The sequence below is a fragment of the Mycteria americana genome, chromosome 2, assembly GCF_035582795.1.
Source record: "Mycteria americana isolate JAX WOST 10 ecotype Jacksonville Zoo and Gardens chromosome 2, USCA_MyAme_1.0, whole genome shotgun sequence".
Lineage (NCBI taxonomy): Eukaryota > Metazoa > Chordata > Aves > Ciconiiformes > Ciconiidae > Mycteria > Mycteria americana.
This window is the reverse complement of record NC_134366.1, coordinates 101,403,609-101,429,910: the sequence shown is the minus strand read 5'-3', so window position 1 is coordinate 101,429,910 and position 26,302 is coordinate 101,403,609. Positions and strand designations below refer to the sequence as shown.

General features: G+C 41.3%; 1 protein-coding gene across 13 annotated transcripts in view; it reads right to left on the bottom strand.

The window, feature by feature from the left end:
* Positions 1-26,302, bottom strand: part of FHOD3 (formin homology 2 domain containing 3) — a 413,703-nt gene that overhangs the window by 61,422 nt on the left and 325,979 nt on the right. For 9 of the 13 annotated variants that reach the window (XR_012774388.1, XM_075494120.1, XM_075494122.1 and 6 more), the window contains 5 exons: positions 24,586-24,720; positions 21,139-21,189; positions 16,392-16,606; positions 9,819-10,130; positions 5,502-6,391 (listed from right to left, as the gene is read on the bottom strand). Coding sequence is in view for 12 of the 13 variants with exons in the window: in XM_075494120.1 (XP_075350235.1) it covers positions 5,502-6,391; positions 9,819-10,130; positions 16,392-16,606; positions 21,139-21,189; positions 24,586-24,720 (1,603 nt within the window). In the remaining variant the exon portion in view is untranslated. The remainder of the gene's footprint in view (positions 1-5,501; positions 6,392-9,818; positions 10,131-16,391; positions 16,607-21,138; positions 21,190-24,585; positions 24,721-26,302) is intronic. The other 4 variants (XM_075494121.1, XM_075494124.1, XM_075494130.1 and 1 more) reach the window with 2 other exon arrangements.

The following is a 26,302-nucleotide window of genomic DNA, read 5'->3' as shown; positions in this document are numbered from 1 at the left end:
TGATGCAAGCAAGTACAGACATGCTTCGCTGTGTATAAACCCATGTTTCGGCAAGGCACAGGCTGCAGAGACGTGACTGTGACCTCCCTGTAGAGCCTGTTACCCGGACTGTGGTTAGTGGCTCTGGCAGCAGCAGCCTTCGCACAGATGCACCTCGCAGGGGCAAAGAGAGAGACTAAGCAATCCCTCTTTCCAGGCTGCAATATGGCAGCCCATACAACTGTTCAGAACAGAGAATCATCCGTGTTGTCTACAGCAGTAGTGCCTCTTACATCTCTTGGGGATTTGGGGGAAGCCCAGGAGGAGACTCTTACTGCCCCAGTCTCGATCTGTGCTCAGGGTTGCTTTTTAGACCACGAAGCTTTGTTCTCCACTTCCTTTGGGCCTGCACCACAGCCACCACGGAGTCAAAAAATGCCCTACTGCCAGGCCTACACGCTCATGCTGAGTTGGAAGAACTGCCTAAATTAATAAACATGATTTAATCCAAGTACCTCCGGCTGTGGGTCAGCCCATAACGGGAATGCAGTTCCACCGTTACAAAGATGCCTTTTTCTGGCACAGCTCAGCTCCCTGCCTGCACAGGAGGAGGTACGCCTGGTACGCCCACCGGTCCCAGCAGCCTGCCCAGCACCCGCCTGGCACCACAGCCCTTCCATCCTACCAACACGATTAACGTGGTGTGACGCAACTGTGAAAGTAATGCGGGTTGGTTTTTTTAAACTTAAAAAGAAACAACACTTTTGCAGTAAACAAGGTAAATTTTAGGAGAGCAAAGATAACGTTTGTTTTCAATTTTTATAGGTCTGTTCTGTCACAACTGCCCTCTTCTTAACACCTTAAAAGCATCCCTGAAGCCTTCTTGAACTTTCCCTTCTTTGAGTAAGAGAGCCCTCTTTTTCTTGGGGAGCTACCTGAAGGATCGGAGATGCAGCTTCTCCTTTAATGCAGTCATTTTTACTTCCAGGGCCATTAATCACATTTTCAGGACCACAGTTAGTGGCCAAGACCACGTAAATACAAGGGGGGTTCACCAGAGACTGCTTCTTCTTGAGTCTGTATCGCACTAAGCCTTTTTTAAACCACCACTTTTTACCTTGTCCTTCGCAGCACAGAATTACACAGCTCCAGAGAATTTATGCAGAAGGGAAAAGGAGTTAAATTTAGGCTTCCCACATGCAGTACGGGTAAGTAAGCCTCAGATCTGCAGCTCTGTTTTTCGGCTCCTAAGTTTGACGAGAGACCTATTCATTTGAGGGACATACGATGCTAACTGCTGGGATGACTGCGATTGCAACAGTGTGCTTGCTCCTTAGCACTGCGTTCTGAAAGACACATGAGCTGTATAGGGCATGTAAGCACGTAGGTATTTTCCAGAGCTATAACTGCATAGGGGGTATAAAAATTTGGGGTAAGTAACTCTTTTCAAAAACAGGGGCAGAATTTTAAATCCATTCTGGGGACGATGGCTGAGTTACAAAGAAATCCTTTCCAAATAAATGAAAGGATGAAGAAAAGAGAAAGATTTTACTACTATGAACTTTATTACCCTACCGCTAGGAAAAGAATTCCTTTTTGGCTGCAATGAAATTGCACATGTGTAAGTGCCTGACTGTTAAAAGAAGCTACAACTATTAACTTCTATTACAATATTAGGTGACTTCAGACTCTGTTTTATAAGTTCATTAACAGAGAATGACTTCAAATACTTGAGTGAACAGTGCACTACTGCACTTGATTTTATATTTTAATGTGTCAGTATGTAACGTAAGCCCTGAGCTGCTGAGTATTATATTATTCAATGTAAATATGAAATTAATTATAACATACAAATATATCGGGTGGTATAATTTGTGGGAAGCAAACATTCCTGCAATGTATTAACAATTGCAGTGAATTTAGACCTTTGCAAGACCTAACTGGCCGGATTCTGTTGCCTCTATTGAAGGCTGGGTAGTCAAGACAGGTTAGTCAAAAACGGTTACCATCCCACAGAAGGTCTGTAGTCTGATGAGCACATAGTCTAAAACATGCCTCTTTGCTTTAAGTAATATGAGAAGCAGAAAAATTTAAATAACTTTTCCAGTGGTCATATAAATAAGTAATTATACATGAGCATCAAGTCAGAAATATCTCCTGCATTTAAACTACATCAGTAGAACAGAAAAAAAATGGGCAATCCCTTAATAGCGAGATGGCAATTTTTTTATTTCTATCTCAATTAGCAAGGATTTAGCCCTGCGGATTTAAAATGGAATCACTCAGCTGCCACTAGTTTTGTCTGGGATACATATATATAATCTTTTTCAGAAATTCTGGTCCACATTTATGACTTGTCTTGGCATTTATTCAAATTGCAAAAAATGTTTTCAAAAGGAATTTGTGTCTAGGCATGTATATACACGTGAAAACACGTTCCTTAATTTTTCACTCCTACTATTTTTTATGTCTGTGGGTACATGATGGATCACTATGTCCCACAGGGTATAGATGAATCAGCAAAATAATACTTCCAAATGACATGCCGAACCAACTGGATGGCAGAAGGGCTGAACAACCCTGTTTGATTCAGTAGTGTCTGCGTGTTTCCATTTCTCTTCACAGAAAAATAAACACTTTGAAGTACTTTGCCAAAATACCTGCTTTGTTTGGCGGAGTGAGAAGGAAAGAAATTCTAGACTGGCTTGGGGGGGATACCTGATCACTCTCTATTCACAAACAGAATGTCGTGGTCCTCTATTCCAGAAAATAAACACTCTGCAACTAAAGGTGCTCCATTAACTATAATAAATGTGTGAGTTGTCCAGTGTGGCATAAGTTTTTCTAAAATCAAGAATCTCCCCTCCCAGCCGCCCCCAACTCCTATATTACATCCTACAATTTAAAATCCACTTCGTTTTATTGCAGTTCTATTGTGTTTAATGAAAAACTTCTCATGAGCCAGGAAGTAGCTGTTTATAGCTGTGTGTTGTGGAAATAAGTGAAGGATTAGAAACTGGAGTAAAATTGGTTACAGCTGTATGAAAGTGCATATGCACAAGATAGAGCCAAGCCCCCCCCTACACACCCTGACCTCGCTTTTCCTCTCATCCTTCTGGACTGTTCCTTTTCCATGCACCTGCTTCCATCTATTGCTATGAAATCTGGAGATTTGACTTTTGATTTGTTGCTCTGCACGCTTCTTCTCAGCTGAACCAACTGAGCTGTGAGTCAGACTTTATGATATTATAGAATAAACCTGTTTTGGATTGCAGCCATTGGACACGAGAAACTAGACACAACGGGGAATGTACTCCCTGGAAATAAACCAAGCAGTCTGGAAAAAGCGAGAGCTATCCTAATTTGAGTGCAATCTTCATACCAAACCTCAAGTCTTTCACAGATTCAGCGGTCTGCTTAATTAGCCCCACTCTCACTTGATCTAAGGACCGTCTTCTACCCTGGAAGATTTGCTGGTATTCACCAAAACCACGCAGGAGTCTTGGAAGTCTGAGTAGACCTCCACTGTGGTAATCCTTGGTCACCATTGTCTTCTCTACAGAGACAATGAGACTTCTATGTCTGTGTTATGGGATGGGGTGGAAAGAGAGCCAAAAATATAACGTCTCATACAGAGAGCAGTTATTAGTCTCCAAGAGGAAAGCAGTCACCTAAATCATTCCTCAGACTTGCACTAATTTCAAAGAAACCTGGTCACTCATCTTCCAGCCAGAAGCCAAAAGCTGTGCCAAAGCATCAGGCAGCCCAGGCAGGTTTGGGAAGCAAGCGCAAGGGGAGAGGGGGGAAATGGCCAAAGGTAGTGCACGGTAAACGACTGGAAAAATAAACAAGTCAAAATTCCAACAATTTAACATTTTATCAAAAATTTTGGGTGAGAAGAAAAGATTAAGAATCGGCCATACTGATCCATTACAATACTGGCATTTAGCACAAAGCTAAAGTTTGGAAATGGCAAATATGTCATAATTCCACATTCAATTCGAGGAATTAAATATTTTATGGATCTAAGAAAACGCTCTCATTCCTTCCATCTACGAACCATCTGTGGCAGATTTGTATTTACAGGGAGAGAGATGAGGAGTAACACGCCACGACGTCACCAGCATTCCTTCCTCAGCAGAAAAGGAATTAGAGGGAGAAGTTAATCTCAGCATCAGCCAAATGAACAATCAGCTGAATGTGTTTTTAGAGCTGCTACGCCATACGTTTCAGATCTACATGCATCTGTGTCACAAAAAATTCAGCTAAGAACAGCAATGGCAGGATCTACGCGAGCCGCGTATTTATGTACCAGTTTGCTAGGTACTTAATGAGGGGCTTGATTGTTCAAATTGCAATGTTTCCACTTGGCCAAGAAGATCAAGAGTGACTATTAGAAAATTTTGAGTTAATAAACCAGACAAGTGACACGGGGAACTTTCACTGTGAGACATCCAGTCTCCCCAGATTAAGAGCAAGCAATAATATATATGATACCTAATATATATAACAACTTTTGCCAGCCAAAGCGAAGTAAAATATTCAAGGTACTGACTGGTTTTTATGTCACTATAAAACACATAGGCATACATAGAAAACATACAAGCGATTTATTTATTTTAAGTAGGAGAGATGGACATCTTTTACTAGCATTTTAACTGGAAAAAAATTTGTTTCCCTGATACCGATTATTCTGCTTAGAAGAAAAAAACGTTTACGTAGCCATGAAAAACAAATGTTCGCGCTAGTAACTTTTTTAATGCTACTTCAAATTCCTACTAAATTTAACTATAAAAGACTTCCTTTGTTGCTGAGTCTAATGTTAAACAGCCATGTCACCAGCCTTTTATTTTATTTATTTTATAACAATGCTCCTAAGGAAGAGGCAATCCTAGTTACAGAGGTATTTCCTGTGCCAGCTTCTATCCTAAAATTTGGATAGCCACATTGTACAAATTAAGGATTTAAAATAGGCCTGTTCACCAGCATAAAACAAAAACCCAACACCCCTGCAGAGTTTAGCTGTAAATTTGGTCCAGCTGATAAACTGATCCTTCAGAACAAAGCACACGTGTAGGCTTTTTGCAGCAGATCCAGTTTGATATTCTAACCTTTCTACATAATGATTAGGAAGATATGACCAAGTGAAGAACTGTCAAATACACAGATATGAATCATCACGCTGTGACCTTTATATGAATGTAACAGAAAATATTTCAGATTTCAATACCTATTTTGGCACTCAGCTACGAACAACCTAATGCACAATTTGTTGGTATTCCCCACCTGAAGTGATATCCCAAAACCGGTAGACCTGAGATAAGAGGGCAGCTTGGCACGTACACCACCCTAGCCTCATCTCCTAGTTTCAGCCCATGGAATATCTTCCGTCATAGGCCAAGCTAGAAACACATCCAGTAATTTCCACTGTTTTCATACAAACAACATAAATCACCTAGATCTAAGTCAGAATGAATACCAATACAATAGCAAAATAATAGCAAGCTGAATACGAGTTGTACCTTTGTGACAGGCAGTTCCTTGGATTTAGACTCAAAGAGATGCTCCAGTTTGGAAGTGTCCACCTTAATGGGTTCCAGTTTCGACCACAGGAATTCTCTGCAGCGTTTGTTATTTTTACACTGCCACTCAAACGGCCGTACCTCGTTCCAAAACAGACGGATGGTTTTCTTCTTCTTTATAAATGCTGGCTGACCCCTAGAAACCTGGGGTGACCCTAAACCCTGAGGAGTGCTGAACAGCGGAGGAGGAGCCAATAAATTAGCAGAGGGTGGAGGTGGAGGCGGACATCCAAACAGCAGGGGAGGTGGTGGAGGAGGCAAACCCAGAAAGGAAGGTGGAGGTGGAGGAGGGGGAACAAGGGAGTCCCCAGGACCCATATCCATGTCCAACACATCTACATCATCCTCCTCCCCCAAGTCTGTAAAATCCATGTCTTTGATTTTAAGTTCTCTAGGATTAGCCATGAGCTGATCCCAGATGTAGTCAGATTCCTTCTTTGGCTGTGCTGGTGTTTTCTCGGGGACCTGTTCACTGATTTCATCTTCAGGCACGGCTGTCCCCTTGGCCAGCTCACCACTGTTGAATTTTTCCGCAAAGGCTTTCACACTGCCTTGGTTGTCCAGATTTCCAATCTCCATCTTTTTGACGCTTTCATCTTTGGCCTGCTTCGTGGCCTGAAGGATAGAGATCCTACTGGCTAGGCTAGTGAGTGACTCCTCGCTTTCCTCCGTCTCCTTCTTTTCCTCCTTCGCCTCCAGCTCCTTCTCCTCTTCATCCTTGGGCTTTTTGTTATGCGCATACAACATGTCCAGCATAAACCGCTTGTTGTTGAGGATGTTGCTGCACTGCTCATTCACACCAGCATCCTGAATGGTCTGTGACCATGGACCTGCAATCACACACACACAGATGGGAAGAGTCAAGGGGAGGGAGCCAGAGCACCGAGAACACTCTCCAACCCACCAGAAAAAATCTGGGGACACATGCACAACTAGCGTGAAACTGGGCAAGCAGCAGCTTTGAAAATTTTGAAATAAGTGACAGTGCTGATATATGGCCCAATCTTGATGGGCTGGGAGTAATTCTCAAAAAAGGAATGGGAGCAGAAAATAATCAGTGTAGCTTGGGAGGGACTATATAACTGTCAGGATTTCAAGGTTCAGGTTTCTCCTGAAATCTGTCAGGTTTCACTTTGTACTTACTACCCCAGCTCATTTTATACAGTGCACAAACTCTCAGAATCTTTAGTAATCTGGAAAGGGGCTTAAATATCATGACAATGGCACAAAATAGAGGTGGTTGTTGTACTTTTCACCTGGCCATGAACTGGAACCACCCCAGGAAAACTTCCTTATAAAAGAGATCTTCCCTGCCTGATGCAAAGGTCAACATGTAACTGCTTACTCCTCCTCTTCCTCTGCCCTCCCTGCTGGCTAGGGCAGGGCAGCTTTCACATCTGGCTGTTCCTCAGACCTCCTGGCTGGGTACCCGGGCCACCTTCACAACATGGACTATTTGAATCCCAGAGCAGGCTGCATACCCAGGGCACAGCTCTCAGGGCAACTCGGTGAGTATAAGCATAAGCAAGATTTTTAAAGTTATTTCTAGGAATATGAGCACCTTTATAAAAGATTTTTGAAAATGCTGCTCATCAACCCCTGTTACCCTCCCTGTAATATATGATGGCATTGAAAGCCTAATGGCCTTCTTCCCACATCACAATCATTTAACACGTCACTGTAATGAAGCTTAAAGATGTTCTTTTATACCTGCCAGTTGCCCTTTCTCTTAAACTTCCATTTTATCTTTGTTTCTGCCCTTATGCTCCCACCTTTTTCAATACTTTAGAGTTTTAAACATCTTTTACGGCTTCCTTCATCAACGGAGTTGCTTTCTTACCATGACATCTAGCCCTGCGCTCGGAGAAGGTGTCCCCTCGGTGAGATCCACATCCGGGGCCCCACAACTCCCCCCCCCCCCCCCTTTAAAATAACACCACGTTAAAACGTAGGACAGGTCTCTCAGCACAAAGCACAGAAGTGACTCTCACCTCTATTCAGATCAGCCTCTAAACCACATTTTAAAATGAGTCCAGAGGTTTAACCCCAGACGAAAGAAAGACTTCTTTTTCAGCAAGGGATACAACCTCCAAAACGGTTTCCTTCTACTTTCCTGCAGGAGGATTAACTGCTTCCATTATCTATTTACTTTTCCTCAGACTTTATCCATGGGGTTGCTTCCTCACCAAGATTTGTCACCTGAGGTAGTCTCTCAGATTTGTCTCTGAGGTAGTTTCACTAGACAACGTGACTAGACAACTCCTTCCCCACACCATAGGTTTTAGCCAGCTGAGCCCCCACAGAGGATTTCCCCCTACTCCTAGCCTTTCCTTCAAAGTTGTTCAAGATTGCTCCCAGGATCCCTTCTACAAATCCCACATGACCTACACACTCTCAATTTCACCAGCTGGGATCCTCCAGGATTTAATCCCTTTGCAGAACCGCTCATCAAAATTCCCCCAGACACAATCTCTAATTTGGGCTCCCCAAGTCTGCCTCCATCTGCCCTAGATGATCAAAGATTATTGCCATGAAGACTCTTGCTACCTTGGTGGCCTCTTCTGCCCTCCTCTCCACAGGTAAAACTTTGAAATACCATCGGAGCAACAAGACTTGTTGGAAGCCAAATTGAGCAGATGACTAATGAAGGAGAAGCCAGGACCAAAGGCTTTATTCCTTTGTCCTTAATGCATCTGGGCAGAACCAATGGGCCACCTCATAAAGACCAAATTGCTTGCTGGGAATGTGAGAACTGGTGGAGAAAGCGCCCTCGTTTGCTTTCCCAATCTCCTCACCTACTAGAGAGCAATCAACTCACTACATGAGACCTCCTACATAGCACGACCTAATAAATCTTTGGTCTACTGGTAACGTAAGTTGATTTTAAGATGTTCATTTTTCGATAACAGGGTACATTTCTTAGCTTTTAACAAAAAGCACATAAGCACTTTAATTAGAGTGGTAACAGGTTGGTAACAGACAAGATGAGGGGAAAAAAAACCTTGTAACCTGTTCTCCGTTACTGGCACTTGGACTATCTTGGACTATGCCATAGTGTAACGACATCCTTGCTCTGTCATACCTCCCCTCCCTTTCCTACATATATATCCATCTACATTCTTTAAGAGTACAATAGCATTCTAAGTAATTCAATCTTGGTGCTGGTTGAAAAGAAGATGGCTCTTAAATTTAGAATAAAATCAACTTAATACTTCCCAGGGAAAAAAAAAAGTGATGGGGTTTAAACATGAACAGTACAATCTGACAGTTTATCTCTGTGAGGTAATCCTTGTGATTCAGTGTCTTCCCTCTTCTTTCAGGAAAGAGCAAGACTATTTCACACTGTGAAGCGATTTTTGTTTTCTTATCTAGAATTTAGAAAACTTAGGACAATGCACTCCCCTGATCAGCCCTAAGAAGACTTGAAAACCAAATGCCCTAATTACCTTACATTCCTTTACCTCTCTCTCAAAAAGCAGAAAAGAGTAATTAATCAATGAAGGTCAAAATCTGCCTCTTACTCCCTACCTGGGCTGCATGTCAAGCTCTGGTTGTCATTCCCTCTCCAGGCAGAAAACTGGTTCTTAAGGTGTTTTCCAGGCTGGGCTACCCTTTACAGGTGCCTGGTGCATATCTGACCAGAACCACTGGTCACTACAGAAGTGGTCTTTTCCAGACGAGGTCTATTTCATGTGCCTCCTCCACACGAGCTAAGGATGGCCACAGCCCAGACCTATCTTCAGCAGCTCCTATGTATCTCTCTTTGCCTTCTGAAGTCTAACCAAGACAGGAAACTGGAGGGGAGGAACAAACATCCCAGTCCTCATTGCTCTTCCTCTTCCACTAAAAGCTAATAGCATGAGAAAAGGTATCTGGAATCTCATGACAAATCGTATCAAGAGGGCCCCTCCTCTCATTGTTTTATGCGTAGAAAACCCAAATAAATTCTCCGGGAGCTAGAGATGCAAGTTGCTGCAACATGACAATTCAATGGTTAATACATTAATCTTCGGGGAAGAAAATGGTCTTGAGTCAAGGGAAACCTCATTTCATCAATGCCTTACTGTCCCTCAAACACAGAAACCCCATCAGAGTCTGTGGATTTCCAAGCAGAGAATGGAAACAGATTTGGCCAGGGTGATGGAAGTCTTACATAGGCGCAAAGGGTTTGTTAGCTAATTAACAACAACAGAGCTGCTAATTTAACATTTTTTTTTCTACCAGAAACCCTTCAGTATTGAAAAAGCTTCACTTTACCAGTTTCATTGTCACTGGTTAACTTGTCCTCTCTCTCTTCCCTCTCTAAAGTGCTGCTTGCTGAGGATATGCTGGATGCAGAGCAGTTGTCTTTTTCATTCACTTCCTCATTCTGCCTCTCTTTTTCACTGAGTATTGCACTTTCTTCTGGCTCTCTCTCTGGTCCTTGCTCCACCTCACTCTCTGGTCCCACCTCTGTAGCCTCTATTTCCTTGGGTGTCTCCGTTCCCTGCTCGGCCTCAGCCTCAGCCTCCTGCTCTGGGTCTGGTTCTGGTTCTGTCTCTGTCTCTGGTTCGGGTTCACTGGCACTCACTGGCGGAGAGAACAACGGGAGAAAGAGATTCACTTAATGACAGAGTCGTCTCAGGCTCACCCCTCTAAACGAGAGCGACGTGAAAGTTGTACAAGTGCCTTATGGAAAGAAAATAAAAAGCAAGTCCACGGCATGCTGAACATTAGGAGCAACAGACTGATGAATGTTGTGCGACCACAGCGTTGCACGTGAGAGTGGCCTGGCAAACCCCCTCGGCTTGCTGTCTGGAGCCAGCCCACTGTTTTTATACACACTTCCACAGCTGCAGTGTTGGACTTGCATAAGGATTTGAATGAATCCACAGAAAATGGGCATCCCACCTGAGCATGACATTGACAACTCAGTGCCTAGGCAGAGCCAGGCAGGAAGAGATCTTTTAAAAAACAAAAAGGAGGGAGATTGTGGCTTTTGGTTGAATTTTCTTTGGGTTCTGGAAGAATTCTTTTTTCACCTGATGAGGAACACTTCAACGAAAAAATACAAATATTAGTTTTATTAACACAGTTGAATGGCACAGTCTGGAAATGGCACTGTCACACATTTGGCTGACAAAACCCATGTTTTTTCATGCACATTTGCTTCAGAATAGCCACATCAAAACTGAACAAAGTTTCCAACTGCTTGGTATATGGCACAAATTTAGTTTCCAATTGGTTGGCATATGGCATATGATAAGCTTTTTTATCGGTTGGCACACAGCAAACACTGTTGATGGTACACTTGGTTTCTTCTTCCCGGCGTTATCACTGACAGTGAAATTCATTCATTCACCTTTACGGTTTTTAGCTAAACCAGCAGATTTTCACATGCAAATGTTCTCTGCATGCTGCAAAGAAACTGAAGAGCATCCACACATATTCACATCAAGCAGCCCACAATTTTCTGAAAACTGAAATGGCCATGCAAGAGTGATGAAAATGGGCATGCATGTTAGTTCTGCACACTCCCCAAATTCCCTCTGTACTAAATCTTGTGTCGGATGGCTGAACTACAATGACCAAGTCATGCTTGTTTTTTCCTTCTATTAACTACTTTTCATTACAATATTGCAAAAGAGCCTTCTGGACTTGTCATGGCCTTTGGATCGCATCATATACAATGAGACTTTCTTCAAGAACTACATGAATTTTTAAAGGAAAGAAAGTATCACACTGGAATGCAATCCAAACATTTCAGTCCTCTAGGGAGCAGGTAAAAAGATTTATCCTGAGAAAGTATAAGCCAAAATAATGAAGGTCCCAATGTTTTCCTAAGACTGTTTCATGTTGCATGCCTATACTATTTTCTGAGACACCCACACAAAGAATAATGATTTCTAACAATGCCTGTGCCTATCTTTACAATAACACATACGTTTTTAAACTAGCTTTCAGTAATGCATCCTCAGTGCCACACTATTCCACTTCATTTCATATAATTTAAGTGTTCAAAACTTTGCCACTGATTTCATTGGAGCTAAGCTTCTACACTTTCACAATTGATTTTAAATGTGTAGTTAGTTAAATAACCAGACGTGCATATATAATACATTTATATAAAAGAAATGTACACATAGTATGTTTAATATATAGCCCATGCTCACCCAAATCCCTCTAAGATGTTTTAAAACACTCCCAATTAGAAGCTTACCTTTCTCCCTCTTCTACATAGACAGCATCTAAAAGTCTAACATTAGATATGCAAGCAGCTCTGCACATGCCTTGTCTCTCTAAATGTACCTTACCTACAACTGTACCCTGGACACTGCCTACGAGAGAATCAAAATTATAGAGAGCTGGCAAGAAGTCGGCAGACAGTCTGAATCCCAGAGGTGTGTTTCTGACCACAGCTGTTAGTGCGTAGGTATAGCACGAGAGCAATTTAAAGTCAAGCCAAGATTTGAATATAACTGAGATGCAAGCTTAGGAATCCTTCAGGAGTTCCTGGAACTAACACGGTACTGTAGCACGAAAGACTCTGAGCTTGCCACACTGCAATGGTCCATATATACAAATGTCATCAATTCATCACAGTTTCATAGATGTTTCTCTCTAAAACAAAAGCTGTCATGCAATAACCAAAAAGGTCAAATCCAACAGCTCAGGTAGAGAAAGAAGCTAACTAAAACATGGCCAGGACTGCTAATGCTTATGGCACCTTTGTCATCATGAAGCTACACCGAAGCTGGTGGAGAGCGCAAAGACTCAGGGAAGCAAGCATGGCCATATCAAAAAGCATGAACAGCAAAGAAGACATTCCTGAGACATTCAGAAGTGTGATACCATTACAAGCAAAATATATATTTTTTTTTTTTAAAAACCCAATTCTTACACATATACAGTTCTTAAAACCTAAACTGAGATTGCCAGATTCAGTAGTAGAGGTAATCTCTTTTCCCTTGCATACGTTATTTTTCACACTTCTCTCAAGGCTTAGCTTCCCTGCCCCCTCACCCCCATTCAAACAAATGAGGGAGTTGCAGTCCTTAAATGAGCAGAAATTTTACTTGCAATTGGATTAATCAGGAAGAGGAAAACTGAATGTGGCTTTAAGGACTAATTTTTGAGTCTTCTGCCAGAACTTAATCTCTAAAAATGTATTATTGGAAAAAAGTGTGAAGACTTCTCAGAAGAATGAAATCTCCCAAAGAAGCTGTGTAACCTCATCACTAAAAGAGACAGTAGCAGGGTCCCGCAATGCATGTGTAAAGATTTTGTCATTTTGAGATATGGTGCAATCTGCATCTTCTGACATTTTCAAGACTTGGCCACGTAAAGCCCTAGCAACCTGATCTGTTATGATCTGATCGGATGTTGGCGATAGCCCTCTTTTGAGTGAGAGGTTAGAGAGGACAGCAAGCTGCTCCCTTCTGAAAAAGATGGTTACAAACTTGTAATGCTATACAGGGACATGGAGGGAAACGACTTTACTTTCCATACTCAACTATAAATGAACTCCGAAGCAGACACAAGATGTCATATCCTTAGTACCTGCTGATAAGACCTCAACCCTCCAGTCCTATAAGCCCTCAGAGAGAACACCCATCCCTCCAGGCCCACATCTAATCCCCTGCCAGGGTAATAGATTAGGCAACCGCATCTTTATCTGTTTTCTCTGCTCTCTACTTGGAGCTGGGAGATACATACGCTAAATGTCTCTTGAGGATGCATACAATAAGTCTGAAGATGGCTATACCCACCCAAGCCCTCTTGGTTAAATTGTTCGGGCATGGCTTAAAGTCTTGGCTGTTATCTCCTTTCAGTTCCTCCAGCATGGGGTTCCTCTTGCTCTGAATTCAGCAGGAACTCTCTCTCTTTCTTCACCCGCACCCCAATCTTTTCTTCCCATTCCTTGTGATGGTAAAAACTAGCACAGAGTGATCACCAGTAAGGAACTTGCTCTTTCTTCATCAAGTCAGAAATAATCTTTCTTTGTCCCCCACCCCAGTTCCTCCTCTGACTTTCTGTATCGTGGTTCCTTCGGCTCTACAACTGGGGCTCCAATGGCCTCAACTGAGCCCTCATGATCTGGTGCTTCTCCATCTGCTGAGATGCTTTCACCAGTCATACTTTAGGCAGTATTTGAACCTTGCTCAGCTACTATGTTCAGACAGCTACTAATATGTCCAGAAGGTTTCCTACTGTCCACAATGTGCACTTGGGTTGGCCTGCTTACTTCCTCAAGTGCTAAAAAAGCTGCTCTTCTCAGAGAAGGGTTCATCTCCAATTCCTTTGTGGACTGACTTCAGAGATGTCTTGGTTATTGTTGCTCTCCTTTACTGCACATGTGTACTTCATAAAATATTCTCCAATGAAATTACAAAAGAGGAAGTAGCTGCTCTGAAAAAAAAAATATTAAGTTCCATTTTGCAGTTACGGGACTGCCTTCATTTCCTCTGAATGCCATACCCCAAGTTTTACAAGAGTAAGTCTTACAAGACTTGATTACTTTAGTGGAACCAATTGTTTTATATGAGAAAACACTTCAGCTCAGTAAGTCCAGATTTTTATATGGGTAAAGACACTGAGATGTTTCACAGCGTGGGACAAAGTTCCAGAGACAAAATGCATTTCCTTCTTACGCCCAGTAGATACGGGATGGCCAAAGGATAGTTCAGCACAAACAGCATAAAATAAATCTGACTCCGAAAAATCACTTATTGTTTTGCTAGTAGAGGAACACACTTCCCATTCGACTTCAGGTGCTGAATTCTACAGACGAATATCACACATCTGCTAACACCGTTCTTGCAGAGTCTTTGGAGGGTCCTATGCACAGAACCGATGAAGTGTTTTCCTTCTGCAGTTTTACCCTTGCCTGGGAAGACAGTGACCCCCATGTTCAAAGCAACTGCTTGGGGTGCAAGCAATCTGGGTTCTGTCCATGGCTCTATTTCAGCTTTCCTACAACTGGCTTAAGCAAGTTAACGCCTCAGTTTCTCTATCTATTAAGTGGGATTCATAACATTTCCTAAGGACCGTAAAAGTTGAGATTTTACTTCATTAAGGAGCATAAGGAACTCAGATAATAGTCTAGAGGCCATGGCACAAAATCTATAAATAAGCCTGCCAGCTGTTGGCTGATATCCAATAATCTGACCACCGCCAGATGAGAGAGCCTGCCCTGCCCACGTGCTCATTACTTCATAGGACCTTTCCAACGCTTTTGGTAGGCCTGAAACAGCAGTCCTTCCTCACGCACAGCTCCCGCTGAAGCATGCAGATTTCAGGCCCCTGTTCTGGTGCTGTCCTGGCCATCTGCCTGCAGCTGCTCTTGGCTGGAGGCTTACCCTGCCCCATCCATACGTTCTCTCCTTGCAGTCCATTTGCCAGGCTTCCAGGTGCTGCCCTCTGATGCTTACTGATATTGCCAGGCGTTTTAGTAGCGATGTCCTGCCTACCCACGTGTTGATAGCATTGCCATATTCTGGCTGCCTGAAGTTGCCCTGTACACCTGCTCTAAATGTATTCTCCAAATGGATTGTGCTGCTCCATTTCATGCCGCAATTTTTTTTGAATGCTTCCAGGAGAAATATGTTAAAATAATCATCATAAAAGAGATACTTGCTCCCTACCCAGCTCTGAAATCCTAATGGTGGAAAAATCCAGCTTATTTGCTCTAAAAGCAATATTGCACTCAAAAAAAACGGGCATCTGGATGTTTCTGAATATCAGTGTTACAGGAAAATATCCCTGTTTTTTAAGTTCAAATGATTCCACTGAGACTTTTAAGGTGCCAGACAAGAAAACTGGGAATATAATTGGGAAAATACATAAACCTAAATTAAATAAACTTCACCTACTTAGTACGGTGAGGATAAACATATGCAACATTCAGTATTTGTAACTTTTTTCTTAAATTGCTTTGCTTTATAGCATGCTACCAGCCATAACACTCAATAAAACCAAGCAGTGCAAGTTACAAATGCATTAATCACCAATAGCACATAGCAGGAAATCAAATAAAATAAAAATGAATGATGGCGATAATTCACCCTCAACATGCATTCTAGTTCCCAATGTTAATACAACATCATGTGGCGCAAATATAAATCTGTATGGCGGGTGTTTTTTTGAGGACTGAAGGATGGGTACATGATGCAAGTGGCAGAATGACGTGCACACACAAAAAATATTGCTCTGTACACCAATAAATTATATGACAGCAAACCAACCGTGCAAACACTAATTATACTTTCCTTTTTACTAATTGTCTGTGGTCTCTTTTAAGTCCTTTACTACTTGTGCTACAATTTTAAGAGTTTTTGTTGGTGTTAAAAATAACCAACACACCCTCCCTGCCTTCAATTCAAGACCTTTTCTGTTTGTCCCATTCAGCCTGTGCTCTGCTGGAAGGTTATTATAATCTTGGCATTCATCTGTTGCATTTCTTTCAGAGAAACCACATAAGCAAAATCTGTTGGCAGGAATATTGTTGGTTTAGTATTCAGTAACTTCTAATATACAAGGAACATGATGCTAAAATTAAGACCCTCTGTATGCTGTATTTTCCAATTATTCCATTCTAATAGCAACAGACAATGATAATATAAATCATAGCAACAATTAGCAGTGTATTCTTTACTTGAGTAGACTAGAAGACGTCCAAATCTATGGAAAAAAGAGGAAATTTAGGAAGATGGCATGAAACAATATAAGACGACCCTTCACTTTGGCACCTCAGAGGTTATATTCTTGCACTCATGCATCACAAATCACCGCTAGCCCCAGAGAAACTGTGATAAAACCACCACTCTTTCCCCTGCCCTCCTTTTCACTTACCTTCTGAGGGCTGAGGGGTCCCACAAGGGGTGGAAGGGGTCTTCAGCTCTTCCTGGGACTCTATGGGTGCTGGGCTGACGCACTTGGGTACAGGCGAGGACGGGGCTGAAGGAGATTTCAGGTTCAAGGACAGCTCACTTCTGCCTCGGCTTATGCTCCGACTCTTCAACTCCTTCTCATACTCCTCCGCTGCCAACCTTTCCAAGTATTTGTATCTGAAAGTTAAATTCCAGAGGGTTTCCGTAAAGAAAAAGAAGTCTGTGGCTGATGCTTGTTTATGGATGAAACACCTGCAGAGAATGAGCTGACTTCCTGACACAAGGGGTACAGCACTAAACTGCCTGCCTGGTCAATCTGCCAAAAAACGCACACCAAAAGACAGACTATTGCCCTGAAAAACATTAAATTGCTCATGACAAAATAAAAGCAAAAAATAGCAGAGTTAAAGAGTCCTTAGATATAGTATTGTGTCTGCATAGTCCTTCTCCTTTTGGAAGCATTTGTCTGTCCTCCTTTTACCCTCCTCCTTCTCCTCCCCGCCCTCCCTTTCCCAAAACTAAAACGGGAGGGGGAAAAAAAAAAAAAAAAAAAACCAAAAGAAAAAAAAAACCTCCAAAGCCAAAGCCCCTTAATACTGATGCAAATAGCCAAAGTCTGAGACTTGCTGCAAGGAGAGGAAAATGGTTCAGTGCAGCAGACAAAAACAGATCTCCCTGAAAACAATACCAATAATAAATGTTTGGATTGACTATCTAAAGACTCTGAACCTGCTTCTATTTGCTCTGAGAGCAATGCACTGGAATTCACTTTGTTCTCTCCAGAGTCTACAATGGAAAGTTTTCTTTTTTTTATTCTAAAAAATTTCTCTGCCGGACTCAGACATCCAATAGCTTGGACCTGACGTCACATGTAGTTTATTCATCAAAGTCACTTTAAAAGAACAAAGATACATCTGTTTTGCATTTTAGGCAGGCAGAACTCACTAACTGTTTATTAAGACCAGCTACCAATCATATTCTTCATAGTGTGCTTTATACATTTCGACCAAAATAACTTTGAAATATGTGCCTCTTCCAGATGTCTGCTAATTTTATCCACCATTATTTGCTAAGGAATAAATTCATGAATACAGCTGGATCGGGCTTTAGACTGTTTGTCTTACCCACAAGTGAACTGTTAAACAGGTTAATCAAGACTACTGCTTACGTCCCCGAAACACTGTGGTCATCCTCCTATAACCCACTGTTGTAAACACTTCGTAACAGGGAACACCTCTCCTCCCCCCTTCTGCCTCACTGACAGCCCCAATTAGTGTACGAGGGTGCATTAAAAGCAGGCAGGGTAAAGAAGTCAGCCATATGTGGTAACAAACATGCTTAGTACATATGGCAGCCACACACGCATGCACATTTGCAAACACCCGTACAGAGCACAGAAACGTGTCTTTGAAGAGCAGTCCTTGTGTTTTCAGAGGCAATTTGCTTTATTGCAAACAGCAATAATGAAGAACAAACTCATTTTTTTTTATTCCTCCTGAGGTATGCACAGGCTTTGAACAAATTCTGCAAGAAAAAGAACCCCTGCAGACTCTGGATGAAAATATAACAAGCCACATACTTGTATGGTTATAAAATAGGAACTGTTTACAGTTCTAACATGAAGCCAATTCTTGAGAATGATTTTTGCCTTTTCAATAGAGGAGAAAGCCTTTCGCTGGCATTAGCATAATGTTTTGTTACAGTTCATGAAGCCAGACTTTCTTTTGACGTTGGTCACTTACGTATTGCGCCTTCCGCCTCCTCGCAAGCAGAGCAGATGGGTCTTCAGACTCATAAAGAGCCATTCAGATTGATCACTTAGCTCAAACAGGTACAGCCCAGCTGCCTGCCGCCAAGGAGGGTTTTGCAGTTTGCCAACAGACTACAACAAAGATCTGGATGGATCCCTCTATAACGGGGGGGGGGAGCTACAATCTTTTATTGTCGTCAGCTCTTTTTCAGCTGCTTTAACATTTTAGCTTCTGTAGCTGTGCGCTGCACAGCCAACCAGCAAAGAGAGGACTATCATCAAGATATGCCTTCTCAAAATGTATCTGTTCATTATACTGAAAGAAAAAAGGGAACCAGAACAGCAACTCTCATGGCAGCACATCAGCATAACTAGTTATCAAATGGGAGGCCTAATAAGCAGATATAGCAATTGAACCGAGAAATAAAAATCATTCAAGAATCAGTTATTAACACTTCACGCTTGATTAAGTAACATTTATTTAGGTTATTTTTTGTTTCTGCCCAATGTCTTAACAATGAATGAATGCCAGCATCAAATACACAAGGTCTCATGAAGACCAAAATCTGGAAGAGTTCAAAGTATTAGCTACCATCCCTCTGCTGCAATTAGTTCCTTCACTACCAGACTGACACATTGCCTCTGTATATGCTGCCATATTCCTTTAAATCATGGAAACCTGCAGACACCATCACTCCTATGCTGACTCTTCTCTACAGACAAAGAGCCAAAAATCTGTGGGCTATCCATTTGGTATAACTCATGAACATGACATTCCACTTATCATCTTCAAGTAGATGAAAATATTGTGAGCTCTCTAGGTCTCTGAGCAATGCCCCGAGAGCGACTTAAAATGTTTATGTACCAACAAAGTCATAGGGTTGAGAGCATTTGAGCTGTAAATCACACTAGAGAGGGCTTGGGAGTTCACCTTTTTTGGATTTATTTTTAAATTACCACTGGAAAACACCCAACCAAGCAAAGTAAAAAAGGGCTCAAACCATAGAACAGCAAGAACACATGAAATGAACGGTGCCGAGTTACACTCAGACCCCTTGAGACTGCAGGAATCTTTCTCCCCCATACTGAGGCCACCCCAGAGCCACTGGAAAAGTGGGTGCCTGTACTCTGGAGCTCCAGGGTGACACGACAGTACAGAGAATGCTCCAAAGATTTGACAGAATTTAGACAAACCAGTGCTTTTAATAAAGCTTTTCCTATGTGCTCAATATTATCTCCTACTTTTCCAAACTGATACGGAGGAAACGTACGATCCAGATTTTAACTAGGATTTTAGCACCTTGGCTATAGCATTTTCTTACAGTCCATGCCTTCTCTTCAAACAAGTCAACATGCAGCTTGCTATAGGACATGAAACTTCATTTATGTGAAGCTGTTTGTTAAAAAAAAAAAAGTGACAGAAGGCCAATGTAATGGACTACTGATGCAAGACTTCACTTGCAGAGGTTTTCTCCAATATTTACATGCTGTCAAAGCAAACGTGTCTTTCCTCTTTATGAGGAAGAACTGATAGTTTAACATTTCAGTTCAAAAGAGCTGTAAGGATAAAGACACACTCCTAAGTGAAATTGTCTCAGACTGCATAGCAGTGATGCCCTGCTGGCAAACACTTCCCCCAAATACTCCACTTTACTTGGTGTACTCCCTTATAGCTTGAAAGTGCTGGAGAGCTCGCTTCTAATTTGTTTCAGATCTTGCTGACAAGCATGCTTGCTGTAAAAGGTTTTACTCAGCTAAGATCAGTGTATGATGCTTATGTGCTCAGATGCATTTCATTTCAGAAAATACTTTAAACTATTTGTAATTGTTTTGGCTGGAAGGACAAAGGAAAGCCCATCCACCTTTTCTTACTCTTAGCGATGTCAAAATAATTTTTTAATATTAGCTACTTCAGCCACAATAGATCAGACTTCAGTTTGCAGAAACAAACTGCCTCCTGTATGATGGTTTTGGTTTTGTGAAAAAAACTCAAAACCAAAATGCAGCAACACAACGATTTCTGAGATGGCTGCTCTCATACTTTGATAATGTAATTCCAATTCTTGACAATCCAAAAGTATCTCCAAAGAGTAACCTCTAGAGGACCATAAAAGCAGAAGTGAAGCAATCTGGATGATTTTTCATCTACTATTTGTTCAGTAATGTGCATATTTTCCAGGTAAAAACAAGAGCTCCCTCCAGGGTATAATTACTAGTGGAGGTAGAGATGAAGCTACTGAAAGGCAAAGGTCTTTAGCTGAGTATTCTGTGAAAAATATGCTTTCATAAGCACATAGCTCCCAGCCTAGCCCAGAGTTTCTAAACTATTTAACTGAATTAAAAAAAAAAAGCAAAAAAAAAAAGCTCAGTCCCTTTAAATAGGCTATTTAAATAAAACTAAAACAATGCCCCAATGATAAACAATGCTAAGCTTTCTAATTTACTTGCTGATATTTAGAGAGACCGGCATAGAAAAATTGGCCCTGAAAGATAAAAAATACGCTGGGAGTGGGTCAGAACTGTTTCCATCAGCCTGTCACTACAGTTTTGCAATGCTTGTGACCCCAATTTCCTTTATCCTCAGTTGCCTTTTCTGACCCTCCAGAAAGCTTGGGACCCACTGGGTGAGAAACACAGGCTTATTCGATTTATAACTATGCTAAATTTGGGCAAATTTCTGAAGCAAACGGAGTAAGCTTATTTCCCACACAAATAGATAAAAGACAGATCATCAATCATTCTTATGTATTCCCGTCCCACTGCTCTTCATTTATTGCTGGGCTTACAGCTGGACTTCATTCTCCTCTTTAATGAAACAACCGCTTTCTTATATAAGTCTTTTGGAATAAAAGCGTTCTGTGCATGCAGAGTTAAAAATGTAAATACACGACAGCTCCACAATAAAGAATACAGGAAGTGCAAACAACCAAAGGGAAGGATGGATGCATTATATACAAACCTCTCTTCTCTTGCTTGTCTTAGCTCTTCTCTTTTGTCTAAATAATCGCGGCTAAAAAGAGAATTGCAGTAAATTGCAGAGGAAACCAGAAGAATAAGGTAAGTAACAGAAGTATAAGTACAGTAGGAGAAACCAAGAGCAGTACAAACAAGCTGATCAGAGACAATGAAGGCTGTTGTTGACAAAAATTATTAGTTTGTTTTTGTAAAAAAGGCTGAAAAGTATGTGTGTACACTTATCCATGCATACACCACAGGTACATGTACACCAAATATGTAGTTCAGCAGGTCATTACAAGTAATTATAAAAAAACCCAAACAGTGAAGAACTTGAAGCACATTTTGAAACCTGGTATCTGAAATTAGATACAATGAACCAGACTCATCCATCATCAGCAGGCACATCAGTGGCTGTTAAACCATTCCTCATTTGCTCCATCTAGAATACTCCAAAACACTGACTGCAGCACCTAGCAGGCCAGACCAAGGCAGGGAGGCACACCGTATTGGCCCTCCTTCCAATATACCTTTCCTCAATGTGTTTTAGTTGCCACGGCTAGAAACGGGACAGCGGACGGGCATTACTGAGTAGGACAATTCTTCGGTCTTACTAGGCGCGTGCAGGCTCATCGGACAGGTAACAACCTTTCACTTCTTTGTGTTTCACGCTGAGTTTTAGACACAAACCTCTCTCTATCTCAGCTGCCCCTCCCACAGCTCCTCAAGTAACTCATATATTTAGCTTTTGCCAAGCCACCTTTGCTGGATGCCTGAGCACTGTGATTTCAGGCAGGCCTGTCACATCCACAAATGTGGATGCAAATTTAACTCGGAGCACAGCAGAACCCAGTGAACGTCCAGCCTGCCTCAATATTACAGCAAGATAGTCTCTTACAATATATTTTTAATATTTTGTTGAATCTGGTGGATAAAACTGATGAGACATTCACCTTATCTGTCAGACTCTTCCACAGCGTAACCTGTGAGTACCAGAAAGATTTTTCAGAACTACTCCATTTATGAATAAAACACTGGTTTTTCTCTTTATATTGTGTCATCAAATGAATTACTTCTCATCTGCTATACCAATAGCTATCAAACATCTGCTTGCAAGTGCTCTTCAAAAGTCCATTAATAGGGAATACGCATTACTGTTTCCGGCTATCTCCACATCCTTTGAAGCCCTGAACTGGTTACACTTTTATCGTATTTTCAGAGTATTCTTTGGAATTACAATAGCTATGGGAATAACTCCAAGGGAAAAAAAAATAAAATCCAGGAATTTTTCAGCAGGCAAATTTTAACATTACTCTTTCCCCTCTGACAACTTTTACCCTTCCCTACACTGAAGAATAACCCTTGTATTTTAGGACATACTGTTCTATATAGGCAATGGGTACAATCATCCTTCTACTGAGAAAAATGTTCATTATGTAAAGCATTCTTTTTGCTAGCAATAGCTTATGAAGCTTTTTAACACCTCTCCTAAAACCAAGCTCTTTCACAACTGGTGATGCTCTCCTTTAAATTATCCTCAATTTGTCAATAATGGTGCCAGAAGCTAGTGCAATGTTCTCAAGGCAGAGTTGGAAAGAATGAGATAACAAATGAGTCATGATGGTAAATCCAGTACTGCTCACGAGTTTAAAGGCTGTGAATTGCAAGTGCTATTTTTAATCAAAAATACATCTTCAGAGACTGGGTTTCTAGCCAGGCTGATGATACGATAATGTAATCCCAAGAACTCTTACAAAACGGTCCATGACTGTTTGCTGTGGCTTTGTCCTCCTCCTGCCAGACTGTTTAATCAGCTGTGGGATGCTGTCTGTCTGCAAAGTTTGGTGGCTTTGGAGACCCTCTACTCAAACACAAGTTAAAACTTTTGGGTGACCAGGGAACTCAAATCTAGAAGATGAAAACACTGGGCATTGAAAAATTGTCATCTTAAAAATGCAACACAATCATGATGTTTAGTTAACCAGTTTCTGACTCTGAAGTAATGGGATGAAGATGTATATTTTAAAAAATTTGTTTTTCTGACTTTAAGGAAGCTCTTTTAGTGATAGAACAACTACTGTAGCCAACCTCTAGTGAAATGTGCAGATCTGTTATTCAAACAGGTCAGGCTGCCAAATGTCCTGGTGGCTTTTTTGGTCTGGGAGTTTCCTTTCTGAAAGATCATGTTGGCTGTCCACGGCAGCCTGCTGCAGCCTGATGATACCACTTAGAGGGAGAGTTTTTGGAAGAGGCTTGAAGACTGAGACCTGATTGTTTCTGTTTCAGGAGAACTTGGGCAGCTGCTGGCTGCCAAAGATCCTATTATGGTGCTCTTCCACCTTCCCTCCGCCTCTCATTTTCTTCTAAACTAGCTATCTTCTGGAGCCAGGAGAATATCTCCTTCAACCAACCAACCAAACAACCACTAGTAAGTTACTCTTCTTTCCAAATTCACTATGACACAGACCATTTCCACTTCTTACTTAAAGAGATGATTACAGTGAAAACAATCCTGCATACTAATAAACAAGCTCACATGAAACCCAGTGCCATCTTTTCCATAAATACCAACTCTAAGGCTACGAAACATGTATCCTACCATTCTTTAGATTACTACATTATGTCTTCTAACTACTAAAAATATGCTTACTTTTCACTCCTGTTTATGAGGAAACAAATTGGTTTCTTAGTGTACACTCTTCAGACAGTAGGCAAACCACTTCAGGTATAGGCTCCTTATCTATCCTAATAAGCCCACTGCAGTCTTTGCTAATGTCTGTGCTGGGATTTCCAGGCATGGATTTAATGGGAAGAGAGGGCTTGTCTCTTACTATCCTCAGGCAGCACACCCTGGGATCCCACCGCACAGGACGTTCTCAGATGTGAAAATGGAGAGTCCTATATTCAGCAGGGCCCTTTGTTTGGCCATGGTTTGAGCAATAATTTTGATAATTACTTTCTGTCAGTTGCTGTTTCTGGGAGGAAGAGACACATCTTCAGAAAAGCAGGGAGAAGTAGTTTAAAAACACTACTATATATCCCAAGACAGCAAAACACTTTTACTTTGCAGCACATAAAAGCAAAAAGGTGTCTCACTGCTGTCCCTTCCTCCCTTCTTGATACCTTCCTCCCACTGTTTCATCTTCAAACCCTGTGCCTCAGTGAGATTATACTTTGAGGAGTATATTAGCTAATAAAACCTGGCCTCTGCAGGTATCTGCTCAGTATAATTGGCAAATACATAGCTGTCTTCAAAAAAATTGCTGGTTTATTAAATGCCAAAGTTCATCATGGTGTGTTTAATATATCAGTTCTTAAGATACTTAGATCAAGAAAGGTATCTAAAGAGACACAAACTATTCATTGATTCAATTATTTTGCAGTTGAATGTCTCGATTTAAAAATCCATCACACATTAAAGCAACAGACTGAGAGCAAATTTGGTTCCTACTTGAATTTGTTTCTTTCTTCACGTTCTATCCTTTGCAACCTTTCTTCTCTCTCCTGACGTCGTCTTTCTCTTTCTGCTGCCAAGGACTCCTGGTGCTGCCGAAAAGATGATGTAAGGAGACCACCCAAAGCTGGCCTGCAGAGAAGAAAGATCAGATTTCTCAGTGTCACTTTTATTGATTATACTCGCAAAAAATGAGTAGCAATCATTCAGCAAGTAATGTAATCCCAACCAACAGAATGACATGGCAATATTTATGTTTGGATGCTTCAAAGCACTGGCTAAGTATCTTCTTGCTAAATTGATTTTAGATACTGTGATGAGTTTAAGAATGACAGATGGGGTAGGCTTCTTAAATTGCCAAATTTCTGAAGCACAAATAAAGTACGTGTAAGAATTCTTCAGTCTATGTCAACTGCAATATTGTCTAAATAATTGGGTTTTTTACTGTATAATCCTGTTAACTGAAAAGCTGAATCCTGTAATGGATTTTTGAAATTTTAAAGAAAACAAAAAAAGCTGGAATATTTTTCCAGCACTTTCCAAACATGTTACGCAACTATGTTAAAAACAGATGTGACGCAAACACCTGAGAATCCTGTATACAGAAAAACAAAAGTAAAAGAAGATGTCAGAACTGCCCTTCTCAATTTGAATGCTCATCTTAAGTAGGGGCATATTTTTCCTTTATACATTAACAAATTCTGTTATGATGATTTCCTCGCTGCATGCACTGCAACAGCAAAATGAACCATGTATAGGAACATATCGGTAAAATACACAGGGACACCACAGCTAGTTATAATAACCATTATGTGGCATCAAAGTTGTTATAAAAAAAATGAGAGGAAATGGGGCTAAAGGAGAAGAGATTACCCATTTTCCTCTCCTTAGTCTTCTCAAAGACTAAAACAGTTTGAAAACTGTTTCTCTGACCTGCCTTAAAAATCCTTAAGATGGACGTACCACACCCATCTAGTGCTTAACCACCCCTGCGCCAGCAAGACAGGCTTCTCTGCTGTCTAGCCTAAACTTAGTTTTTTGCTATTTAGACCCATTCGTTCTTGTTCTGTCCAGAGTGAACAAAAAGAACAGTTTACTACCACCTGTGTCATGGCTAAGCAAGAATTAGTCCAAAAGGGGACTTTCTCTGCAGTCCTCTGACCAAAACTATGAACTGGATGCTCCATGGTAGGCTACTGTAATGAAGAAGGCTCAATGTCCCCACCAGCAATGCATATCAAACTTGTAGCTGTCATTCAGGAGGCTGTTAAGATGCATGAGAGAAGGTGAGTAAATGCCCAGCCAAAAAAGTGGGACTTTTTTTTGTCAGAAATGGCAGCCTCTACAGTAAAGACTTCTCAAATATGTAAATGATTTTTTCTTTGAGGTGAAACAGCTTCAAGTAGCAAATACACTTTTAAAAAGCTACATTTATATTCAGTTGTACTTTGGGCTTGACACAGGTTTTTTACTTTTTTTACTGCAAGTCCTACTTTGGCTAGGAGAGTGGCTCTTCTCACACATCTTTCCCCCAGCATGGTGGTATTGGTACCACCAACCTCTCACATGGCAACAGAGTGACCTCGGAGTAAACATGTCTGTCTTTCTGTCTCTTAGACAGGAAAAATCTGTATTGTACAGGGTAGCTTTATACAGATGTAAATGTATCCACACTGATTGAATTAGACTGATAAAATCAAAAAGACCTAACATG